Below are 22,047 nucleotides of genomic sequence, written 5' to 3' on the forward strand. Positions count from 1 at the left end.
AAAGAAACTCAAATTTGAATGTCAAGATGCTGATCTTTCTTTGATTTCTGATATAAACTTCAAGAAATTTCCAACCTTGGCATATTTCAGAAAAACATATTTGGACCCATCTACAATCTTTCTGGCTGGATATCTAACATTTAACCAAACATTAGATGGGTTGTATATTTAATTTGTTGACACTGAACTCAAACCGCTCTAAATTAGAGTGTTTTAAAAATAGTCCTGCTGATGATGTGTGTATACAGACATCTGTTTATGTTAATTACACTTTGAGAAGCTTTGAAATTATGTCAAGACTGTTACTTTATTTTTCAATCTAAAGCTCATAGAAAACACCAAATAAATAAAAAATTAAACCTAGTTATGTGATTTTGTTTTCCACACAATTTAGTGTAGTGATTTTAATCGTAGAGAGAATCAAAGTCTTTTCCAACCTGAAGGACATCAGTCAGTGTTTTCCAACACGTTTGGTTTATATTTTGTTTTACGCTGGTTTAAAACAATGGAAGCTCACTCTGTTGGACATGAACAATCAGGCTTCCTGAAAAGATGAGTGTAGCTTATTAATCTGGTTATTTGCGTTCTAATGTAAAATATGATAAAATACTGGATTAATGAAACATATTTTTAGTAGCTCATTTCTGATCGGTAATGTCTGATGTTTTGTCTAAAATATAATATTTCGACTGTCTGAAGTATTTGTTCCCCCCTCATAACATTGGAACAAAATAACTTACAGGCAGGTCTTTCTCAGTGTTTATTCCTAAGTAAAAACTCAGAAATAAGTTATTTCAAAAAATATTAGTGAATGTTGTTTTGTATATCATTTTGTTTTTTATATAACAACCTCGTGGTAGTTTCTAAAATTGATGTAAAAATCATAATAACCCACACTGTATAGCATCCACAGTTTTTTTTTTTTTTTTGTTTTTTTTTTTTGGAGCTGTAGATTAAAAATAAAATAAAAACCTTGACATGGTTACGTTTCGTCGTTTTACCGACAAATCGATCAGAAAAGCTTTGCAGACGGTCAGATCCGCCTTTCTGGCTGCAGTGCGCGCCCCCGACACAGGGGGAACAGACTGCCAGCACTCTGTGTCTCTTTTATAGTTCATAGAGATAGATGTGGTGAAAGTGAAACTGGAACCAGCCAGCTCCTCAGAAACAACAACATCGGTGACAAATTAAATAAAAGTTTCCTTTCATTACATATTCAGTTTTCACGTTACTGATCCAGAAGAAGCCTAAACCGCAGTGTGCGGCAGCTTTAGCTCGTCTCCACTTACATCACGCTGTCCAGCATGATTCAGCCCTGAATGTCTCCAGGTTACTAAGTAACTCGACACAGCTTTGTGTTGGTCTGTGTTAGGGAGCGGATCTTTCCGTCAGTCCTGGATCAGCTGCACCATGAGGGCCAAAGCCTCAGACGTGCACACTAAGGACTGTGTCAAAGTGGCTGTCAGAGTGCGACCGTTCAACAAGGTCAGTGTACTCTCATTTTTTCTTTCTCGTTATGTTCAGTCTGTGCTTTTTGTGCAGGTGTCTGTAAAGCTCTAGTTTCACGAGGCTGTATCATTTAATAGTGGCAACAAAACACTACAGAAATGCGGCCAAGGCCCTTATGGTGCCTTTTTAAAAAGAGATTGACCCTAACTGAAAAAGAGCAAATGATCTGTAAGTCAAGTAGAATAAAATGACATCCAGCGGCCTATCTGTGAAAATCAGACATTTACTGAGGCAGTAATGAGTTAATGCAGAGCAGGTGTGATACTGGGACCAGTACGCAGGCAGAACAGAAAGAAATGACCCCAGCAGAAGGTACGTTTAACAAAACTGAAGAATATTATAAAACTGAAATACTTCTTTTGTTTTAAATTGAAATATAACTACATATTTTTGAAAGAGAGCTGGACCTTATCGCTTCATTGTTTAGGGACTGTGGGGATCAGTTGGTGTCGCGTTAAAAGTATTTTTTTCTGGCTCAAAGGTTATGTTTTTAGGTCTACATTTTATTTCTCATTTTTAACATAGTCGTTACCATATATGGGTACGCACTTGTCAGTCAGTGAGGCCATTGTTGCGCCCCGTTTAAAACTGCGAGTCCGCCCCAGATATGGTCCAGATCCACCAACCATGTTCTACCATGTGACAAATTTAAACATAACAGTTGTTTGTCTGCCAAGGTCTGAAGATATGGTCTTAACTCATGAATAAAGTCTGTGCATCAGCATGGTTAAATTTCAGGCAATTAATATTTCAATATGATATTCTTTTAACAGTTAACTCAGAAAAATCTGTTGTTCCATTGCTTATCCACAGTCCTTTAAATAGAATTATTATGATATTGTTGTTGTTTTTGGGGTTAGCTGCCTATTGGCAACGCTGTGGCATAAAGATTTATAGGTAAATAATCTTTCTAATTTGAACATCCATTTATTTAATACATTTGTAAAATATTCAGTAGGCTAAAACAGGTTGCAATACACGCCATTTAAATGTCGTTTGCTTATTCTTTGCAAAATAGCTTAACTCAGATTGGATGAAGAGTGTTTGATTATCAGTTATTAGGTATTGCCATAAATTCCTATTTAAGTAGTGGTCTCCTTGCTCCTGCCTGTCAGTTTGGATTGAACAACCGTGTCTAGGTGGGGTTGTTTTTATGTTATACTCCTTTAATTTTTAGATGATGGACTGAACAGTGCTCTGTGAGATGTTCAATGCCTGAGATATTGTTTGATAACCTAACGCTTCTGTGAACTTCACAATTTTAACTAATCTGTCTGCATGGCTCCTTGGTCTTCATGATGCTGTTTGGTCAGAAACGTTCTCTAACAAACTACTGAGGCGTTCAAAGAACAGCTAAGTTTTATACTTGAATTAAATTACGCATAGATGCACTCTATATACTAATTTGGGGGTTTCTGATTACAGTTGGTCACACTGGACTTTATTTAAGGGTATCACACCAAATAATTTATTTGTAAGATAAAATTGTAAAACATTAAATTCTGACGTTTGTGCTGCCAGCCAAGATTCCAAAGGTAATCCACTGAAGTTTGTGGTAGTAACTGAGTATTCAGTTTGGCAATGAAGCTATCCCACTGAAATTCCGTGTGTTTGTCAGGATTTACTTGTTCCTGGAAATACTATATAAATATAAGCATCCTCCCACAGCCTCGTTTTCTCCTTCTACCAAACAGAGAGAGAGGGATGCAGGCAGCCGTTGTATCATCTCACTGGTCTCGACCTCCATCGGCATCCACGACCCACGTGACTGCCACAACCGACGGTCCTTCTGTTTTGATTATGCATACTGGTCCCACAGTGGCTTCACAAGAGACCACACTGGTCTCTTTGTTCCTGAAGAGCCAGGAGGAAGATACGCTGACCAGGTGAGCTCCAAGGTGAAGTGGTGGGACAGATGACCAACATTTTCCCGACAGAGTAAAAGGTTTATATTATAGTGCTGGGTAAAAAGCATCTAATTTTAGGATTGCATTAACAAATATTTATGTAATGGCAGCTGATTTTTTTTATCCCCAGGACAGTGTGTTCCAGGACCTAGGAGTGGGAATACTGGAGAACTCGCTACAGGTAGGAACCTCTCCCTCTTTCCTTAAATTGTTTACACACAATGTCATCATCCACAAACTTACCTCATTATAAAACACCCACAATCACACGTGCAGGGTTATAACGCCACACTGCTAGCATACGGACAGACCGGATCAGGGAAGAGTTACTCGATGGTGGGTTACGGGCCTAACAAAGGCCTGGTTCCTAAACTATGTGACCGACTGTTTGAGGCGATCAGAGAAAACCAAGAAAACAGACAGTGTCAGGTAATGCTTTTTTCAAAATGTAACTATACTCACCTTCATGAAGGTTTTATTCCTTTCACTTTTTGGTCTTTATTTCCATTTCTTCTTAATAAGAAGAATGGGTTATCTTGTTTCTCACAATAGAGGGGAAGTGTGCTTTTATTCTAAATGTTTGTTGATGTGTTCTCAGGTCTTTTTCAGTATGCTGGAAATCTATAACGAGCAGGTAATTTTGGACCTTTTTGTAAAGTGTTACTGCTTCTTGTATTTTGCTGTCTAGCCTTTCTTTCTATGAGGAGGTTTTTGCTGTGCTGACTGAACTTCTCTATTTCCAGGTGGTCGACCTGTTGTTCCGGGGGTCTCGGACTGCAGGTGGACTCAGAGTGAGAGAGGAGCTGCAAAGGGGCTTTTATGTTGAGGGTCTTCGTAAAATTCCCTGTGAGAATGCTCTGCAGGTAAAATAACTTATACAGTTGTTTGCAAAGGTGTTATTTAGCCCTTTCATTTTTTCACGTTACAAACCAACAAGTGGGATATCACTGAAGTGGAAGAGAAATATGTGCAGTTTATATGTATTCAGCCCCCTTTGCTCCGATATCACTAAATAAAATACGGTACAGCAAACTGCCTTCAGAGGTCCCCTCAATAGTAAGTGGATATAACCTGTCTGTAATTTAATCAGAGAAGCAAAAAAGAGGTCCATGGTAACTCTGGAGGAGCCATTTCAGAAATCTATTTGTTATGGAAATGTTGCAAGAGAAAAGCCTTTGTAGCATTAGGAAGTCCTGTTTAGGTAAGGAGTACAACAAACATGGCACCAGGACACCCTAGGCAGGAGGTCGATGATCGACTTTGTTGTCGTATCATCAGATCTTCGGCCGCATGTTTTGGACACTCGGGTGAAGAGAGGGGCTGAGCTGTCCACTGATCATCACCTGGTGGTGAGTTGGATCCGCTGGAGGAGGAGAAAGCCAATCAGACTTGGCAGGCCCAAGCGCATAGTGAGGGTCTGCTGGGAACGTCTGGCGGAGCCCTCGGCCAGGGATGTATTCAACTCCCACCTCCGGGAGAGCTTCGACCAGATCCCGGGGGATGTTGGAGACATAGAGTCCGAGTGGACCATGTTCTCTGCATCTATTGTCGATGCTGCTGCCCATAGCTGTGGCCGTACGGTCTGCGGTGCCTGTCGTGGCGGCAATCCCAGAACCCGGTGGTGGACACCGGCAGTAAGGGATGCTGTTAAGCTGAAGAAGGAGTCCTATCGGCTGTGGTTGGCTTGTGGGACTCCTGAGGCGTCTGACGGGTACCGTGAGGCCAAGCGTGCTGCGGCCCGGGCTGTGGCAGAGGCAAAAACAAGGGCCTGGGAGGAGTTCGGTGAGGCCATGGAGAAGGACTACCGGTTGGCCTCGAAGCGATTCTGGCAAACCGTCCGTCGCCTCAGGAGGGAGAAGCAGTGCTTCGCCAACACTGTTTATAGTGGGGGCGGGAGACTGCTGACCTCGACTGAGGACATTATCGGGCGGTGGAAGGAGTACTTCGAGGATCTCCTCAATCCTGCCATCACGCATTCCGTGGTGGAAACAGAGGCTGGGGACTCGGGGTCGGACTCTTTCATCACCCAGGCTGAAGTCACAGAGGTGGTTAAAAAGCCCCGCAGTGGCAGGGCTTCGGGGGTGGACGAGATCCGCCCTGAGTACCTCAAGTCTCTGGATGTTGTAGGGCTGTCATGGTTGACACGTCTCTTCAACATTGCGTGGCCATCGGGGACAGTGCCTCTGGACTGGCAGACTGGGGTGGTGGTCCCCCTTCATAAGAAGGGGGACCGGAGGGTGTGTTCCAACTACAGGGGGATCACACTCCTCAGTCTCCCTGGTAAGGCCAGGGTATTGGAGAGGATAGTCCGACCGATAGTCGAACCTCGGCTTCAGGAGGAGCAGTGTGGTTTTCGTCCCGGCCGTGGAACACTGGACCAGCTCTACACCCTCTACAGGGTGCTTGAGGGTTCATGGGAGTTTGCCCAACCGGTTCACATGTGTTTTGTGGACCTGGAGAAGGCATTCGACTGTGTCCCTCGTGATGCCCTGTGGGGGGTGCTCCAGGAGTATGGAATCGGGGGCCCTTTACTAGGGTCCCTGTACGAGCGGAGCAGGAGTTTGGTCCGCATTGCCGGCACTAAGTCGGACCGGTTCCCAGTGCATGTTGGACTCCGGCAGGGCTGCCCTTTGTCACCGGTCCTGTTCATAACTTTTATGGACAGGATTTCTAGACGCAGCCAAGGGCCGGAGGCGGTCTGGTTTGGGGACCAGTGGATTTCGTCTCTTCTTTTTGCAGATGACGTGGTCCTGCTGGCCCCTCTAGCCAAGACCTACAGCGTGTGCTGGGGCGGTTCGCAGCCGAGTGTGAAGCGGCTGGGATGAGGATCAGCTCCTCCAAGTCCGAGGCCATGGTACTCGACCGGAAAAGGGTGGCTTGTCCTCTTCAGGTTGGAGGGGAGTTCCTGCCTCAAGTGGAGGAGTTTAAGTATCTCGGGGTCTTGTTCACGAGTGAGGGAAGAATTTAGCGGGAGATCGACAGACGGATCGATGCGGCTGCCACAGTAATGGGGGCGCTGTGCCGGTCCATTGTGGTGAAGAGAGAGCTGAGCCGAAAAGCAAAGCTCTCAATTTACTGGCCGGTCTACGTTCCTACACTCACTTATGGCCATGAACTTTGGGTCATGACCGAAAGAACGAGATCCCGGATACAAGCGGCTGAAATGAGCTTCCTCCGTAGGGTGGCCGGGCACTCCCTTAGAGACAGGGTGAGGAGCTCGGCCATCCGGGAGGGGCTCGGAGTAGAGCCGCTGCTCCTCCACATTGAGAGGAGCCAGTTGAGGTGGCTCGGGCATCTATACCGGATGCCTCCTGGACGCCTTCCTTGGGAGGTGTTCTAGGCACGTCCCACCGGGAGGAGGCCCGAGGGACGGCAAAGGAACACGCTGGAGGGACTATGTCTCTCGGCTGGCCTGGGAACGCCTTGGGCTCCCCCTGGAGGAACTGGAGGAGGTGTCTGGGGAGAGGGACGTCTGGGCGTCTCTGTTGAGTCTGCTGCCCCCGCGACCCGGTCCCGGATAAAGCGGAAGACGACGAGTACGAGTACAACAAACATGTGGAAGAAGGTGCTCCAAACAGAAAGGATCAAAATGTAACCTTTTGGCCTATGTGGAAAAGCCCCCATGTGTGAAAATACACTAACATTGCACATCACCCCTAGCATCCCCCTAGTATCCTCACTGGGAAACATGGCAGTATGGCATCATGCTGTGTAGAGGATTTTCTTCAGCAGGAGCAGGGAAGCTGGTCAGAGTTGATGGGGAGCTGGCTGGAACAAGATACAGAGCGATCCTGGAAGAAAACCTTTAGAGAATGCTAAACACTTAAAACTGAGAGGTAAAGCTTTGTAGAAGATGGTGGGGACATCTACCTAACAGAATTGCAGCTGTAGTTGCAGCAAAAGGTGGTTCTACTAAGTACTGACTAGGAGGCTGAATACAAATGCATGGCACCCTTTTATATATTTCTTCTTTGTAATTGTAAAACATTTTGAAAATCTTTCATCCTTTCCAATTCTTTGCAATTATGCACTATTTTGTGGTGTTCTATCTGGAAAAAGTCTCCATAAAAGATATTAAAGTTTGCAGTTGAAACATGGCAAAATCTGAAAAGGTTCATAGCTATTTTTGCACATCTCAGGTAGGATATAGAGAAAATTAACTTGGTCTTCTATTTTTCTAGTGCATTTCCTTGTTATCCCATGAAACTGGAATAACGGTGCAGACAGAAATCAACAAGGCCAAGCTTTACCTGTGATTTATGGGAAAAGAGAGTTTATCAGAAAGCATAGTATAAAACCTGAAGTAAAATGTGCATTCAAAGACATAGTGGGATTAAAGTAGAGACAACTAAAATAAAACACTTTGAAGGGTTAAAACCCTTAAAATTATTCAATATTGTGAGCATGATTAAAGATGATTTAAAGATTTAAACTAAAAAAGCAGACAAATATTAATAATAAAAATATTGTTTTTGCCCTTAATTTTAGACTAGTATATTCTAAATTAGATGCAACTCATGATTTAGCTTAACATCAAAGTCAAAATTTTGGCTAATCGATCACATATTCAAGATTGATTAACAACAACATCCAGCTAGCCAACATTTGTTATATAGAAAATAACTAACCATTTTTTTTTTTTATATTTCCCCCATAACAGTGACATCAAGTAATTAAACTGGCTTTAAAATGTAAAAACCCTCAGAATTGCATAATATCAGATAGCTTTAAGTATAGCTGAAATTGTTAAGGAGTTTTCATGCAGATAAAATTCTAATCTCTAAAGCATTTTTTGGATGCTGACATGTTTGTCAGTTTTATTGCTAACAGCTGAAATGAAACCTGAAGGTTAGTTGTAATCTGTGAGAATCATAATTTAAGTGGTTGTGTCTTCAAAATGGCCACTCAACAGGCCAAGCCAGGAGTCTGAGGATATAACTGGTTCTGGTGTTGAGCTTGATGAGAGTAGAGTGGTAAACTGCTGAAATGAAAATACCATCTCTGGGTGGGTTTAGCTCCCCCATAATAAGATGGGTGTCTTAGCTCTGATGGAGCATCACAAAGTTAATTTTGACAAAAACACTCATCACTTGTATTTCAGTACTGGGGAGAGGTGCTCTTTGTGTGGTCAGAGAAAAACAAACTCAATATTTAGAGGTTTTCTTTCTACAATATTTCTTATCTGATCTGCTTCACTCTTACAGTCCTGCTAGGACTCTTAGATCAACCAGTCACTTGCTCTTAGAGACCCCCAGATCAAGACTTAAAATTAGGACATCAGAGTCTTTGTTGTGATACTTTCATCGATTTATTATTTTCCTTGTTTTTTTAATATATTTTACCATGTAAAGCATTTTGGTCAGCTGTGGTTTTTAAATGTGTTTTTATAAATAAATGTGACTGGACTGTAGGTGGAGCAGTTGATGGAACAGGGGACCAGGACTCGAACCACCGCTGCCACTCAAATGAATGCTAACAGCAGCCGCTCACACATGCTCATTATTCTGCAGCTCAAACAGGTAAAATGGTTCCCATGATTTATGTCTGGAGTTAGTTCAGACAACAAATCAACAGCTCATGCTGTTTTTCTTTAATATCAATGAATTAACATTCAAGTCAGTTTGTTTCAGGCTTATTTGTGTTATTTGGATTAAACCTAATTTGATTCAGTTTATTTCTATAGCACCAGTCCACATCAAATCAACATAATGGATTTAATCCATGTCCAGTTATAGAGAATTTAATCCAATTCATTTAAAACTAATTATATTGTCTGATTCAGGCCCAGTTACATTTAATGTCATATGATCGTATTCCTGCTATGTAATCAGTTAGCTGACAGTGTAATGCCAACTCTTTATGAGTTGGCATTACACATACCCCAAAGAGAAGGAAGCCCAGTCAGTTGCAATTACAGTTATCCCTCATTCTGTTTTTTTGATTATAACTTTTTTTTTTTTTTATTATTAAAATCAAGCTAATGAGAACATTAACAGTAAACCCTTTTATGATTAAAACATCTCCATCAGATCTTCTCTAAAGAGAGCATCACAAAGCAGTCCAACATCAACCTGGTGGACCTTGCTGGCAGTGAGCGTCAGAGGTCTTCAGGGTCTGAAGCTGACAGACTCAAAGAAGGAACAGCCATAAACCTGAGCCTCACCACTCTGGGCAATGTCATCAGGTTTTTCTCTTGCTATGCGTTTGGTTTTTCTTTACTTACATGTTGCTGGGTCTATCAGTTTTCTCCAGATTCTTTCTTGTTGTACCTCCAGCGCCCTGGCAGATGTTGCAGTGGGAAAGAAGGTGGTCCACATTCCCTACAGAGACTCGGTTCTCACAAAGTTGCTGCAGTCTGCACTGGGAGGAAACAGTCGCACTGTCATGGTAAACTGACACTTCAGAGATATTAATATGAAAAAGAGTTGGTAGACGTTAGGTGCTTTGCAAAAATATTTACTTTTTTTTTTTTCTTTTTTTATACTATCTGATTTTTTGTTACAGCTGCAAGCTAGTGTTTATAATTTCCAAATTCATGTTTAAAGTAGAAATCTAAAATATCCAAGTTTGTGTTCATTCCCTTTTAACATGATCTGCCTAAATAAATTTTGGAATAGAGGTGACGTCTGAAGGAAGTCCTGTGAAAGCCTCACAATAAATTTGGAAGTCTTGATATAGAAATGAAATGAAGGACAACTTATTTCGCCAAGAGCAAGAATGGTTTAGGGATAGCATCAAATAATGTTCCATTGAATAATACTTTGTGGTTGTAATGTGACAATGCAATGCATTGTGGTGTACTGATTTGTAGCATTTATTTTCAAGATTGCCACTCTGAGTCCTGCAGATATCTGCTATGAGGAATCTCTCTCCACCCTGCGCTATGCTGAAAGGTACATCAATTATTTATGCTTTGGAGCCCAAGGTGACAAATATTGGTACTAACACATATTCACACTTCAGGGCAAAGCGTATCCAAAACAGGGCAGTGGTGAATGAGAGCCCTACTGAACGGCTTGTTAAGGAGTTAAAGGCTGAGAATGCCAGACTGATGCAGAAACTGAGCCGAATGGACCAGGAGGGGCGCAGAGCCAGTGACGAGTCCAGTAAGAATCAGTGTTTGGACACACCAGAGCACCATTCAGCTGGCAGAGATGAGAGTGGGTAAACATATTTGGGATTTTTTTTGTTTCCAGAGGAACTTCGTCAGCTGTTGACCCAGAATGAGCTCCAGATTAGAGCCATTCAGACTCTGTGGGAACAAAACCTGCAGGAGGCGCTCAAAGACTGGGAGCAGCAGTATGCCAGCATCACACAGGTACACACACCTACACACACTATGGGATTTTTTGTTTTGTCTAAGGAGCTTTGAAATAAATGCTTGTGGAGAATGTGAATGGACTTAGTGTTTTAATATGTGGATAATATATTTGGTGCAGGTGAAAATGTTTCAGTCTTTAATCCTCCTTTCGCCTTTTTTCCTGCTAATTCATGTCCGTGTTTCTCTAATTTGCTGTCAGGAGAGGAGGATGATGCAGATGTATCCCTACATCCTGAACATCAATGAGGATGCTCAGCTGTCAGGGGTGGTGAAGCTTTTCATCCAGGAGGGTGAGTCAGTCACAATGTTTTAAAATAGGCATTATTTATAAACAATTTTTCTGGTTTTCATCAGGACATAGATGAGCCTAATTAAATATTTTACAGTAACTGGTTAAGGTGGCATTACAGTAATAGAATACAATATATTCCTTTATTGTGAGAACAAGTCTGAAATTATCTTGCAATATTGTTTGCGAACATACAGACACAGGCAAAATCAAAAGTACACACAGTAAAATGAGCAGATTATTCCAACCGGAGTAATGTTGCATGTTTAGGATTGGCTGATGTACAAAGGCATTTTTTAGTTTGACCTCATTAAACTGTAGGACCCTGTATCTTTGAGCTGCATTCATGAGTCAAAGCATGGTCGGAATAACCTATTCTCACCATAAAATTATAGTTGGAAAATGTTTTGACTGGGTGGTTTTAGTTTCAGAGCAATTTTTTTTTAAATGTTTTGTCTTTTTCCGCAATGGACAGACTTTTATACCACATGTTATTACATTAATACAAACTTCTAATTATCACTGAGGTATCCAGTAAAAGAAGAACTTCTTTACTGACTCAGAAGGACTTGAGATGTCAAGGGAAATATATACTTTGTTTTTATTTTACAGACCAGTTCAATGTGGGTTTTTCCGGACAAAAGTATTTACAGGACAGCACCTAATTAATTCCTTCATAATTGAAGGTAACAGGATTTTTATGACAATTAGTCCACATCTTTATTAACACGGTTGGTGCAGAGTTGTTCGATGGGTCAAATAAAGTAGATAAAACTGCATTCTCAGAGTATTTTATTATACATTGATTTTGTGTTTATACAGAAGTTATCAGTGTAAAGTGTGAACAAACCAGCCAAACCCACACATCCATGCCCCAGGATTGGTTGTGACATCAGATGGTTGGGTTTTTTAATATTTAACCAGCTGGATTCTTTTCTAATAATCTAACCTACTGAAAACAATACATTTTATTTTTGCTGTTTTGACAGAAAAGCCTTAACTACTGATCTGATTCAGTAATAGACTACATGTGGATCTTAATCTACAGAACCTACCAGGCAGAATCCTATTTGTTGTGGTTAAGGAAACAGACTGAAATCATCCACCTTGTATTTTTAGGACCATAAACAATGACTTCTGCCTGGTCTTCATTAAGTTAGAGGGAATACTGACCCATCCACTCATTTGGATTTTGGACACACTTGCTTCTTGACTATAAGGGACTTTGATCATGTGGGGACAGAAATTTAAAGTCTTGTATCGCAAGAGATGCTGTGGTGTTTCTTAATTTAAGCTCGGTGAAGCATGTACATATTAAATAAAAGTGGCATTAGAAGGAAACCTTGAGAAACCTCGTGATTGCTCAGATAAATAGCTGGCAAATGATACAAAGTAGTCCTCATTTGCCTCCTAAAGAGGAGAATAAATCAGTGTATTTCCAAACAAATTCTATAGGTTGAAGCATGTTTCCTTTTTTGTTCCAGGTGAGTGGGGCATTGGACTCTGTGACTCCTCCCCTAGATCAATTTCTATCAAGGGCTTAGGGTGAGTTTTCCTTTTCATTTATCCATAAACATACCTACAGAAACCCACAAACACATGACAGTTAAAGTGACATGCGAGATGCATAATTTAAGTGTGATTTTTGAAAATACCTCCCTAAAAACAAAAGTGTATTCTCGTTTTCCATGCACATTGTCTGTTTGTGAGCTAGGATCCAGGAGCGACATGTTGTATTCAGGAATGAACAGCGGCGGGTAACACTGACCCCCGTGATGGGGTCAAAGGTTATTGTTAATGGTAACACTGTGTACGAGACAATTGAGCTGCAACACCTGGTGGGTCTTTGCATTTGTAAGAAATATGTTAATCAGCTGTGGTAGATGAAACTAAAGGAGTTAAAGACAAATTTATTCTATATATATATATATATATATAATTTGTTTTAGGACCGTCTCATTCTGGGCTCAAACTGTACCTACCTGTTCATCGGTTATCCGTCTGAGAGGGGTGGGAAAGACTGGAGTCGCTACGATTATGATTACTTCCAGTCTGAGCTGGCTGCTGCTGAGGGCATCCACCTGGGTGGGTGAGAGAATCACTCAGTGGAATTGTGACCTTTTTTTTTTGTATGTGGAAAACAAAATGTTTTTGTATGTATAGGTGAGTCCAACACTGGTTCCAACCAGACAGACCCCAGTCTGTTAGCTGTCTTCTATGACTACATTAAGCTAATGCCCATGGTGGCTGAAGCCAATCAGATGAGCCAGGAACTGAGCAAGGTAACTCAAAGGGTCCTGCTGTAAATGTTCCCATTAACCCACACAGATGTGAGTTGATATATTTGCATTTGATTTCTTAACAATTTCCAGGGAGTTGAATTTAAGCTGGAAATAAAAAATCTGGCCCTGTCTGACTCTCGAGGTCACGATCTGCAGAAAGACATTGTTGTCAGAGTGACCTCTGCAGGAAGCAAGCAGGCAGGGGTTTATTTTTCTTTTTTGATTTGTTGTGCACACTAGCTTTAGATTTCCTTTGTACCAGAAAGATGTTTCTGACTGATTTCAGTTCTCATGCATGTTCTGCAGGTCTGGATGTGGTCCAAAGCCAAGTTTATCAACCGCAAGTTTCTAATGGAGGAGCTGTACCAGCATTTCAAGGCGGAACAGCACGAGAACACTGTGTGTTTTGGAAATAACATTGACATGTTTTTTCAGGATACACAAATGTTTCTTTAGGTTGAATATTCATGTTAATTTTAAGCATAGATGACAAAATGAGGAGAACATGTTTTGCATATACAGGTCCTTCTCAAAATATTAGCATGTTGTGATAAAGTTCATTATTTTCCATAATGTAATGATGAAAATTTAACATTCATATATTTTAGATTCATTGCACACTAACTCAAATATTTCAGGTCTTTTATTGTCTTAATACGGATGATTTTGGCATACAGCTCATGAAAACCCAAAATTCCTATCTCACAAAATTAGCATATCATTAAAAGGGTCTCTAAACGAGCTATGAACCTAATCATCTGAATCAACGAGTTAACTCTAAACACCTGCAAAAGATTCCTGAGGCCGTTAAAACTCCCAGCCTGGTTCATCACTCAAAACCTCAATCATGGGTAAGACTGCCGACCTGACTGCTGTCTAGAAGGCCACTATTGACACCCTCAAGCGAGAGGGTAAGACACAGAAAGAAATTTCTGAACGAATAGGCTGTTCCCAGAGTGCTGTATCAAGGCACCTCAGTGGAAGTCTGTGGGAAGGAAAAAGTGTGGCAGAAAACTGCTGCACAACGAGAAGAGGTGACTGGACCCTGAGGAAGATTGTGGAGAAGGGCCGATTCCAGACCTTGGGGGACCTGCGGAAGCAGTGGACTGAGTCTGGAGTAGAAACATCCAGAGCCACCGTGCACAGGCGTGTGCAGGAAATGGGCTACAGGTGCCAGCATTCCCCAGGTCAAGCCACTTTTGAACCAGAAACAGCGGCAGAAGCGCCTGACCTGGGCTACAGAGAAGCAGCACTGGACTGTTGCTCAGTGGTCCAAAGTACTTTTTTCGGATGAAAAGCAAATTCTGCATGTCATTCGGAAATCAAGGTGCCAGAGTCTGGAGGAAGACTGGGGAGAAGGAAATGCCAAAATGCCAGAAGTCCAGTGTCAAGTACCCACAGTCAGTGATGGTCTGGGGTGCCGTGTCAGCTGCTGGTGTTGGTCCACTGTGTTTTATCAAGGGCAGGGTCAATGCAGCTAGCTATCAGGAGATTTTGGAGCACTTCATGCTTCCATCTGCTGAAAAGCTTTATGGAGATGAAGATTTCATTTTTCAGCACGACCTGGCACCTGCTCACAGTGCCAAAACCACTGGTAAATGGTTTACTGACCATGGTATCACTGTGCTCAATTGGCCTGCCAACTCTCCTGACCTGAACCCCATAGAGAATCTGTGGGATATTGTGAAGAGAACGTTGAGAGACTCAAGACCCAACACTCTGGATGAGCTAAAGGCCGCTATCGAAGCATCCTGGGCCTCAACAAGACCTCAGCAGTGCCACAGGCTGATTGCCTCCATGCCACGCCGCATTGAAGCAGTCATTTCGGCAAAAGGATTCCCGACCAAGTATTGAGTGCATAACTGTACATGATTATTTGAAGGTTGACGTTTTTTGTATTAAAAACACTTTTCTTTTATTGGTCGGATGAAATATGCTAATTTTGTGAGATAGGAATTTTGGGTGTTCATGAGCTGTATGCCAAAATCATCTGTATTAAGACAATAAAAGACTTGAAATATTTCAGTTCGTGTGCAATGAATCTAAAATATATGAATGTTAAATTTTCATCATGACATTATGGAAAATAATGAACTTTATCACAATATGCTAATATTTTGAGAAGGACCTGTATTTCATTTCTAATAATACGTGGCTAAAGTTTATTTGGAATTTGGGCAGTAACTCAACTTTTACAATGAGACCTCTGTGTTTGCTGCTGTCAGAGAGTAGAGGGGCTTCCAGCTGTAGTGCTACCCAGAGATAAAGACCCATTCTGGGATCCAGTTGAGCCTCTTCTCCTGGGATCTGCTCACCTCTGGCTTCAGTCTTTGGCCTTCCGCATCCCTCTGGAGGAGCAGCTGGAGGTGTTCGGATATGCTTCATACATACCTTACGCACGCAGCCATAAATGTTATCAGATGCTACATGAATCTATTTCTGTTTGCAGGTTTTGGGTTCAGAGGGCACAGAGGAAGCCATTCTACAAGCTCAGCTCGTCCCCTGTACTTCCAATGGACTGTATGGCACACACAGACACACATTTACAGTAGCAAGCTCACAGAAAGCTGTGTCTAAAAAATGCAACTTTCCAGCCCACTGGGGGAGGACGACATCCTGATTGACCCATCTGAAATACTGGGTCGACGACTGGACTTCCAGCTGGTCCTGGATCAGTGTTGTGGGGTTTGCTGGATCAGGGAGGCCCGCAATCGAGGGATCCAAATCAGGTGAGTCTTGAGTGGATATATGCAACATTTTTTATGAGCATGTGAGGATAGCTTAATAACACGATAAAAAATAAATTCGAACTTGGAGGCTGAGACACCCTGAAATAATTTCCTCTGCTGTTTTAGTTTCAGAGTATTTGATTGCAGCGAGCCACTTTACACTCCACCTCTGTGGCACAACATCAATCCTTTGTTGGATCACCGGGTCCAATTCACCTCCCTTCAAACATCCCAATCTCTGCTGGACTATCTGCAAAGCAGTGCTGTGGTGCTTGAGCTCTGGGGTCTTCAAGGTGAGGAAGGAAGGAAACATAAGGATACAATACTGTACCGTTTTCCCATAGATGAACACACGAAATTAGCCTGACAAGGAAATATAGTAGATAAGCAGAACATGCAGGTATTGTCAGTGTTGGAAATTGATTATTTTTTATGGAAATATATGAATGTCTTCTTCAAACTTAGCTTTCAGGAAAAAGAAAACAACTTTTGCAGCAATGGCATCCATGAATTGGCTTGAAGACGTTTTCCTCCATACAATAGTTTTTTTGAACAGCCAGAAATATGATTTATTCTTAGAAATTGTGCCTGAAGTCTCATTTTCATTGTTGATGCAGATGCTAGAGTTTGACTTGTGCAGCTGCCAGTGAGACATCTTTGTCCTAAACTACAGACTCTTACATATTTGTAATCTTGGGTCCTCCCAATCACTTTTTTTTTGTTCTTGTTAGATCCAGTTTGTGCTGCTTTCTACTGAGTGTAGTTTTACACACTTATAGCAAGGGATTTTAAGTTTCCAGCAACATATAAATTGACCTGCTTTCTAAACAGAACAATAAAATACAGTTCTTTTCTTCTGTGCCTTTTTACTGTATAAATAACTGCTGATGTTTCAGATACTAAGCTAACCTAAAGAAGGCCATGCTGCTCTTTTGCTTCCTTATTAGTCAAGGGTTATAAGCTCTGCCAATTGCAAAAGGGTTTTCTAATAATCAGTTTTATTAAATAAATTGGATTAGCAGCTTACCATGAGATAACTGCAGAGGCCTGCTGATAATAGGCATCTGTGCAAAAATTTATCTTCCTGTAATAATTAATAATATGAATTGTAAAGTAGATGAAAATGTATTTTTCTTTGGTAAAACTAAGAAAAATACAATGTCTCAGATTAAACGAGATATTTACATAGTGAAGCTGTTTAAACTTCACTGATGCATTATCATGCATAAAACTGCCACTTGGCATTGTTTTGCTGTCTTAGAGGGTTGTACTCATATGAATTCATCCCTGGAAGCTGTGAGAATGACTGCAGAGGGCGTCTTCATCATCGACGTGTCCGGTCCATCACAAGCTGCAGTAAGTTGGACATTAAATGTTCTAATTATTATTATTATAAGTGTTTCAGGACAAAATCTAGATTTAGATTAGATTTTTTTTGTTACATTTAACAACACGCAGGAGTCCACCTCCTAAACAGTTGAATAAATGAGCGCAAAAACTTCTATAACAATCGCACATTTATTAATATGGTGATAAGATAAACTTTATTATCCCTGTAGGGCGAAATGAAATGGTTTCAGCGGCAGGACAGGTTAACGGTGTACCTCTAGTGGGTAATAATAGGAAAGATAAATAAATAATAGAAACAATAATAAAAAACCATGAATAAAAAGTGAACAAAATTACAAACAATATAGAATAGAATTATTAATATATTTAGACTGTAAAATGCTTTCAAAGATATATATATACAGGTCCTTCTCAAAATATTAGCATATTGTGATAAAGTTCATTATTTTCCATAATGTCATGATGAAAATTTAACATTCATATATTTTAGATTCATTGCACACTAACTGAAATATTTCAGGTCTTTTATTGTCTTAATACGGATGATTGTGGCATACAGCTCATGAAAACCCAAAATTCCTATCTCACAAAATTAGCATATTTCATCCGACCAATAAAAGAAAAGTGTTTTTAATACAAAAAACGTCAACCTTCAAATAATCATGTACAGTTATGCACTCAATACTTGGTCGGGAATCCTTTGGCAGAAATGACTGCTTCAATGCGGCGTGGCATGGAGGCAATCAGCCTGTGGCACTGCTGAGGTCTTATGGAGGCCCAGGATGCTTCGATAGCGGCCTTTAGCTCATCCAGAGTGTTGGGTCTTGAGTCTCTCAACGTTCTCTTCACAATATCCCACAGATTCTCTATGGGGTTCAGGTCAGGAAGAGTTGGCAGGCCAATTGAGCACAGTGATACCATGGTCAGTAAACCATTTACCAGTGGTTTTGGCACTGTGAGCAGGTGCCAGGTCGTGCTGAAAAATGAAATCTTCATCTCCATAAAGCTTTTCAGCAGATGAAAGCATGAAGTGCTCCAAAATCTCCTGATAGCTAGCTGCATTGACCCTGCCCTTGATAAAACACAGTGGACCAACACCAGCAGCTGACATGGCACCCCAGACCATCACTGACTGTGGGTACTTGACACTGGACTTCTGGCATTTTGGCATTTCCTTCTCCCCAGTCTTCCTCCAGACTCTGGCACCTTGATTTCTGAATGACATGCAGAATTTGCTTTCATCCGAAAAAAGTACTTTGGACCACTGAGCAACAGTCCAGTGCTGCTTCTCTGTAGCCCAGGTCAGGCGCTTCTGCCGCTGTTTCTGGTTCAAAAGTGGCTTGACCTGGGGAATGCGGCCTCTGTACCTCATTTCCTGCACACGCCTGTGCACGGTGGCTCCGGATGTTTCTACTCCAGACTCAGTCCACTGCTTCCGCAGGTCCCCCAAGGTCTGGAATCGGCCCTTCTCCACAATCTTCCTCAGGGTCCGGTCACCTCTTCTCGTTGTGCAGCGTTTTCTGCCACACTTTTTCCTTCCCACAGACTTCCCACTGAGGTGCCTTGATACAGCACTCTGGGAACAGCCTATTCGTTCAGAAATTTCTTTCTGTGTCTTACCCTCTTGCTTGAGGGTGTCAATAGTGGCCTTCTGGACAGCAGTCAGGTCGGCAGTCTTACCCATGATTGGGATTTTGAGTGATGAACCAGGCTGGGAGTTTTAAAGGCCTCAGGAATCTTTTGCAGGTGTCTAGAGTTAACCCGTTGATTCAGATGATTAGGTTCATAGCTCGTTTAGAGACCCTTTTAATGATATGCTAATTTTGTGAGATAGGAATTTTGGGTTTTCATGAGCTGTATGCCAAAATCATCCGTATTAAGACAATAAAAGGCCTGAAATATTTCAGTTAGTGTGCAATGAATCTAAAATATATGAATGTTAAATTTTCATCATGACATTATGGAAAATAATGAACTTTATCACAATATGCTAATATTTTGAGAAGGACCTGTATACACATAAATACAAACTCTAGACAAGGCACAGTACAATGATGTAAGCACAATACAGGGGTTGGACAATGAAACTGAAACACCTGTCATTTTAGTGTGGGAGGTTTCATGGCTAAATTGGACCAGCCTGGTAGCCAGTCTTCATTGATTGCACATTGCACCAGTAAGAGCAGAGTGTGAAGGTTCAATTAGCAGGGTAAGAGCACAGTTTTGCTCAAAATCTTGAAATGCACACAACATTATGGGTGACATACCAGAGTTCAAAAGAGGACAAATTGTTGGTGCACTTCTTGCTGGCTCATCTGTGACCAAGACAGCAAGTCTTTGTGATGTATCAAGAGCCACGGTATCCAGGGTAATGTCAGCATACCACCAAGAAGGACAAACCACATCCAACAGGATTAACTGTGGACGCAAGAGGAAGCTGTCTGAAAGGGATGTTTGGGTGCTAACCCGGATTGTATCCAAAAAACCTTAAAACCACGGCTGCCCAAATCACAGCAGAATTAAATGTGCACCTCAAGAATCAGAATCAGAATCAGAAAAGCTTTATTGCCAAGTACGTTTTTGGACATACAAGGAATTTGTTTTGGCGTAGTCGGTGCAATACAATACAAATTAAACAGTATAAACATATCTACAATATAATATAAATATATGTGCACAGTTTTAAGTGAGTGAGAGTAAATATAGAGCAGTATAAGATGCAAGAGCAATACAACAGTGCAGGTGATCATTGTGCAAGTATGGCAGTGCAAGTAAAGCAGGAGTCCATGCTGAGCGTTAATGTAACGCATAGAGTTGCAGGTTACAGGTGTCCTGTCAGCAAAAAAAGGGGGGTGTGGGGGAAAGGGAGAGTGTCAGGGTGGTTTCCGGGCTTTGTTAACCAGGCTGGTGGCAGATGGGAAAAAACTGTTCTTGTGGCGTGAGGTTTTGGTCCGAATGGACCGCAGCCTCCTACCAGAGGGGAGAGTCTCAAAGAGTCTGACCGGGGTGGGAGGGATCAGCCAGAATCTTCCCTGCCCGCTTCAGGGTCCTGGAGGTGTACAGTTCCTGGAGCGACAGTAGACTGCAGCCAATCACCTTCTCAGCAGACCGAATGACACGCTGCAGCCTGCCCTTATCCTTGGCTGTAGCAGCGGCGTACCAGATGGTGATGGAGGAGGTGAGGATGGACTCAATGATGGCTGTGTAGAAGTGCACCATCATAGTCTTTGGCAGGTTGAATTTCTTCAGCTGCCGCAGGAAGAACATCGTCTGCTGGGCTTTCTTGATGAGGGAGCTGATGTTTGGCTCCCACTTGAGATCCTGGGAGATGATGGTTCCCAGGAAGTGGAAAGATTCCACAGTGTCAATTGTGGAGTCACAGAGGGTGATAGGGGCAGGTGGTGCTGGGTTCTGCCTGAAGTCCACAACCATCTCTACTGTCTTTAGAGCGTTGAGCTCAAGGTTGTTCTGGCTGCACCAGTCCAACAGATGGTCCACCTCCCATCTGTACGCAGACTCGTCACCATCAGAGATGAGTCCGATCAGGGTGGTGTCGTCCGCAAACTTCAGAAGCTTGACAGACTGGTGACTGGAGGTGCAGCTGTTGGTGTACAGGGAGAAGAGCAGAGGAGAGAGAACACAGCCTTGGGGGGAACCGGTGCTGATGGTCAGGGAGTCAGAGACGTGCTTCCCCAGCCTCAGGCGCTGCTTCCTGTCAGACAGGAAGTCAGTGATCAACCTGCAGGTGGAGTCGGGCACACTCAGCTGGGAGAGCTTCTCCTGTAGCAGAACTGGGACGATGGTGTTGAAGGCAGAGCTGAAATCCACAAACAGGATCCTGGCATAGGTTCCTGTGGAGTCCAGGTGCCGGAGGATGAAGTGAAGGGCTAAGTTGACTGCATCATCTACAGACCTGTTGGCTCTGTAGGCAAACTGCAGGGGGTCCAGGAGGGGGTCGGTGATGTCTTTTAGGTGTGAGAGCACAAGGCGCTCAAAGGACTTCATCACCACAGAGGTCAGGGCGACGGGTCTGAAGTCATTAAGCCCTGTGGTCCTTGGCTTCCTGGGAACAGGGACGATGGTGGAGGACTTGAAGCAGGCTGGCACATCTCCAGTGAGGTGTTAAAAATGTCTGTGAAGACTGGAGACAGCTGATCAGCGCAGTGCTTCAGGCTGGCTGGTGAGACAGAATCCGGACCAGCAACTTTCCGGGGGTTCTGTCTCCTGAAGAGTTTGTTGACGTCCCTCTCCTGGATGGAAAGAGCCGTCCCCGGCGTGGGTAGGGGGCTGGTGGGGGGGAAATTCAGGGTGGGGGTTGGAGGTGCCAAGGCCCCTCTTGAGGTTGGGGAGGTGGAGGATTGTGGCTGCAGCTGTTGGGGGGCGTCGTGGGGGATGGTTGCAGGACTGTCCCTTTGTCTTTCAGACCGTTTTAAAGCAAAAAACAAAACAAAACAATGCGCACCAACACGCCGAGGCGACCATCTGCGGCGCCATCTTGTTTCTGTTTCAACTCTCCTGTTTCCACCAGAACTGTCCGTCGGGAGCTCCACGGGGTCAATATACACGGCCGGCTGGTATAGCCAAACCTTTGGTCACTCATGCCAATGCCAAACGTGTATTGTTCTCTGATGAGTCCACCTTTACTGTTTTCCCCACATCC

At 42.6% G+C, this 22,047-nt stretch overlaps 1 protein-coding gene across 5 annotated transcripts in view; it reads left to right on the forward strand.

Annotated features, from left to right (window-relative positions):
- The first annotated feature begins 1,114 nt into the window (after positions 1 to 1,114).
- The window catches only part of kif28 (kinesin family member 28), a 32,586-nt gene continuing 11,653 nt past the window's right edge, over positions 1,115 to 22,047 (forward strand). For 3 of the 5 annotated variants that reach the window (XM_047363091.1, XM_047363090.1, XM_047363089.1), the window contains exons 1-24: positions 1,116 to 1,485; positions 3,204 to 3,395; positions 3,547 to 3,597; positions 3,693 to 3,845; positions 4,015 to 4,050; positions 4,160 to 4,279; positions 8,828 to 8,935; positions 9,446 to 9,600; positions 9,692 to 9,803; positions 10,242 to 10,309; positions 10,380 to 10,522; positions 10,613 to 10,734; positions 10,937 to 11,027; positions 12,511 to 12,571; positions 12,741 to 12,864; positions 12,976 to 13,111; positions 13,190 to 13,308; positions 13,399 to 13,506; positions 13,615 to 13,707; positions 15,534 to 15,674; positions 15,758 to 15,828; positions 15,903 to 16,037; positions 16,164 to 16,330; positions 17,299 to 17,393. In XM_047363091.1, the coding sequence (XP_047219047.1) occupies positions 1,411 to 1,485; positions 3,204 to 3,395; positions 3,547 to 3,597; positions 3,693 to 3,845; positions 4,015 to 4,050; positions 4,160 to 4,279; positions 8,828 to 8,935; positions 9,446 to 9,600; positions 9,692 to 9,803; positions 10,242 to 10,309; positions 10,380 to 10,522; positions 10,613 to 10,734; positions 10,937 to 11,027; positions 12,511 to 12,571; positions 12,741 to 12,864; positions 12,976 to 13,111; positions 13,190 to 13,308; positions 13,399 to 13,506; positions 13,615 to 13,707; positions 15,534 to 15,674; positions 15,758 to 15,828; positions 15,903 to 16,037; positions 16,164 to 16,330; positions 17,299 to 17,393 (2,676 nt within the window). In that variant the 5' untranslated portion in view covers positions 1,116 to 1,410. Of the gene's footprint in view, positions 1,486 to 3,203; positions 3,396 to 3,546; positions 3,598 to 3,692; positions 3,846 to 4,014; positions 4,051 to 4,159; positions 4,280 to 8,827; positions 8,936 to 9,445; positions 9,601 to 9,691; positions 9,804 to 10,241; positions 10,310 to 10,379; positions 10,523 to 10,612; positions 10,735 to 10,936; positions 11,028 to 12,510; positions 12,572 to 12,740; positions 12,865 to 12,975; positions 13,112 to 13,189; positions 13,309 to 13,398; positions 13,507 to 13,614; positions 13,708 to 15,533; positions 15,675 to 15,757; positions 15,829 to 15,902; positions 16,038 to 16,163; positions 16,331 to 17,298; positions 17,394 to 22,047 lie in introns of all 5 variants that reach the window. The other 2 variants (XM_047363093.1, XM_047363094.1) reach the window with 2 other exon arrangements.

The sequence above is a fragment of the Girardinichthys multiradiatus genome, chromosome 4 (genome assembly GCF_021462225.1).
Source record: "Girardinichthys multiradiatus isolate DD_20200921_A chromosome 4, DD_fGirMul_XY1, whole genome shotgun sequence".
Taxonomy (NCBI): Eukaryota; Metazoa; Chordata; class Actinopteri; order Cyprinodontiformes; family Goodeidae; genus Girardinichthys; species Girardinichthys multiradiatus.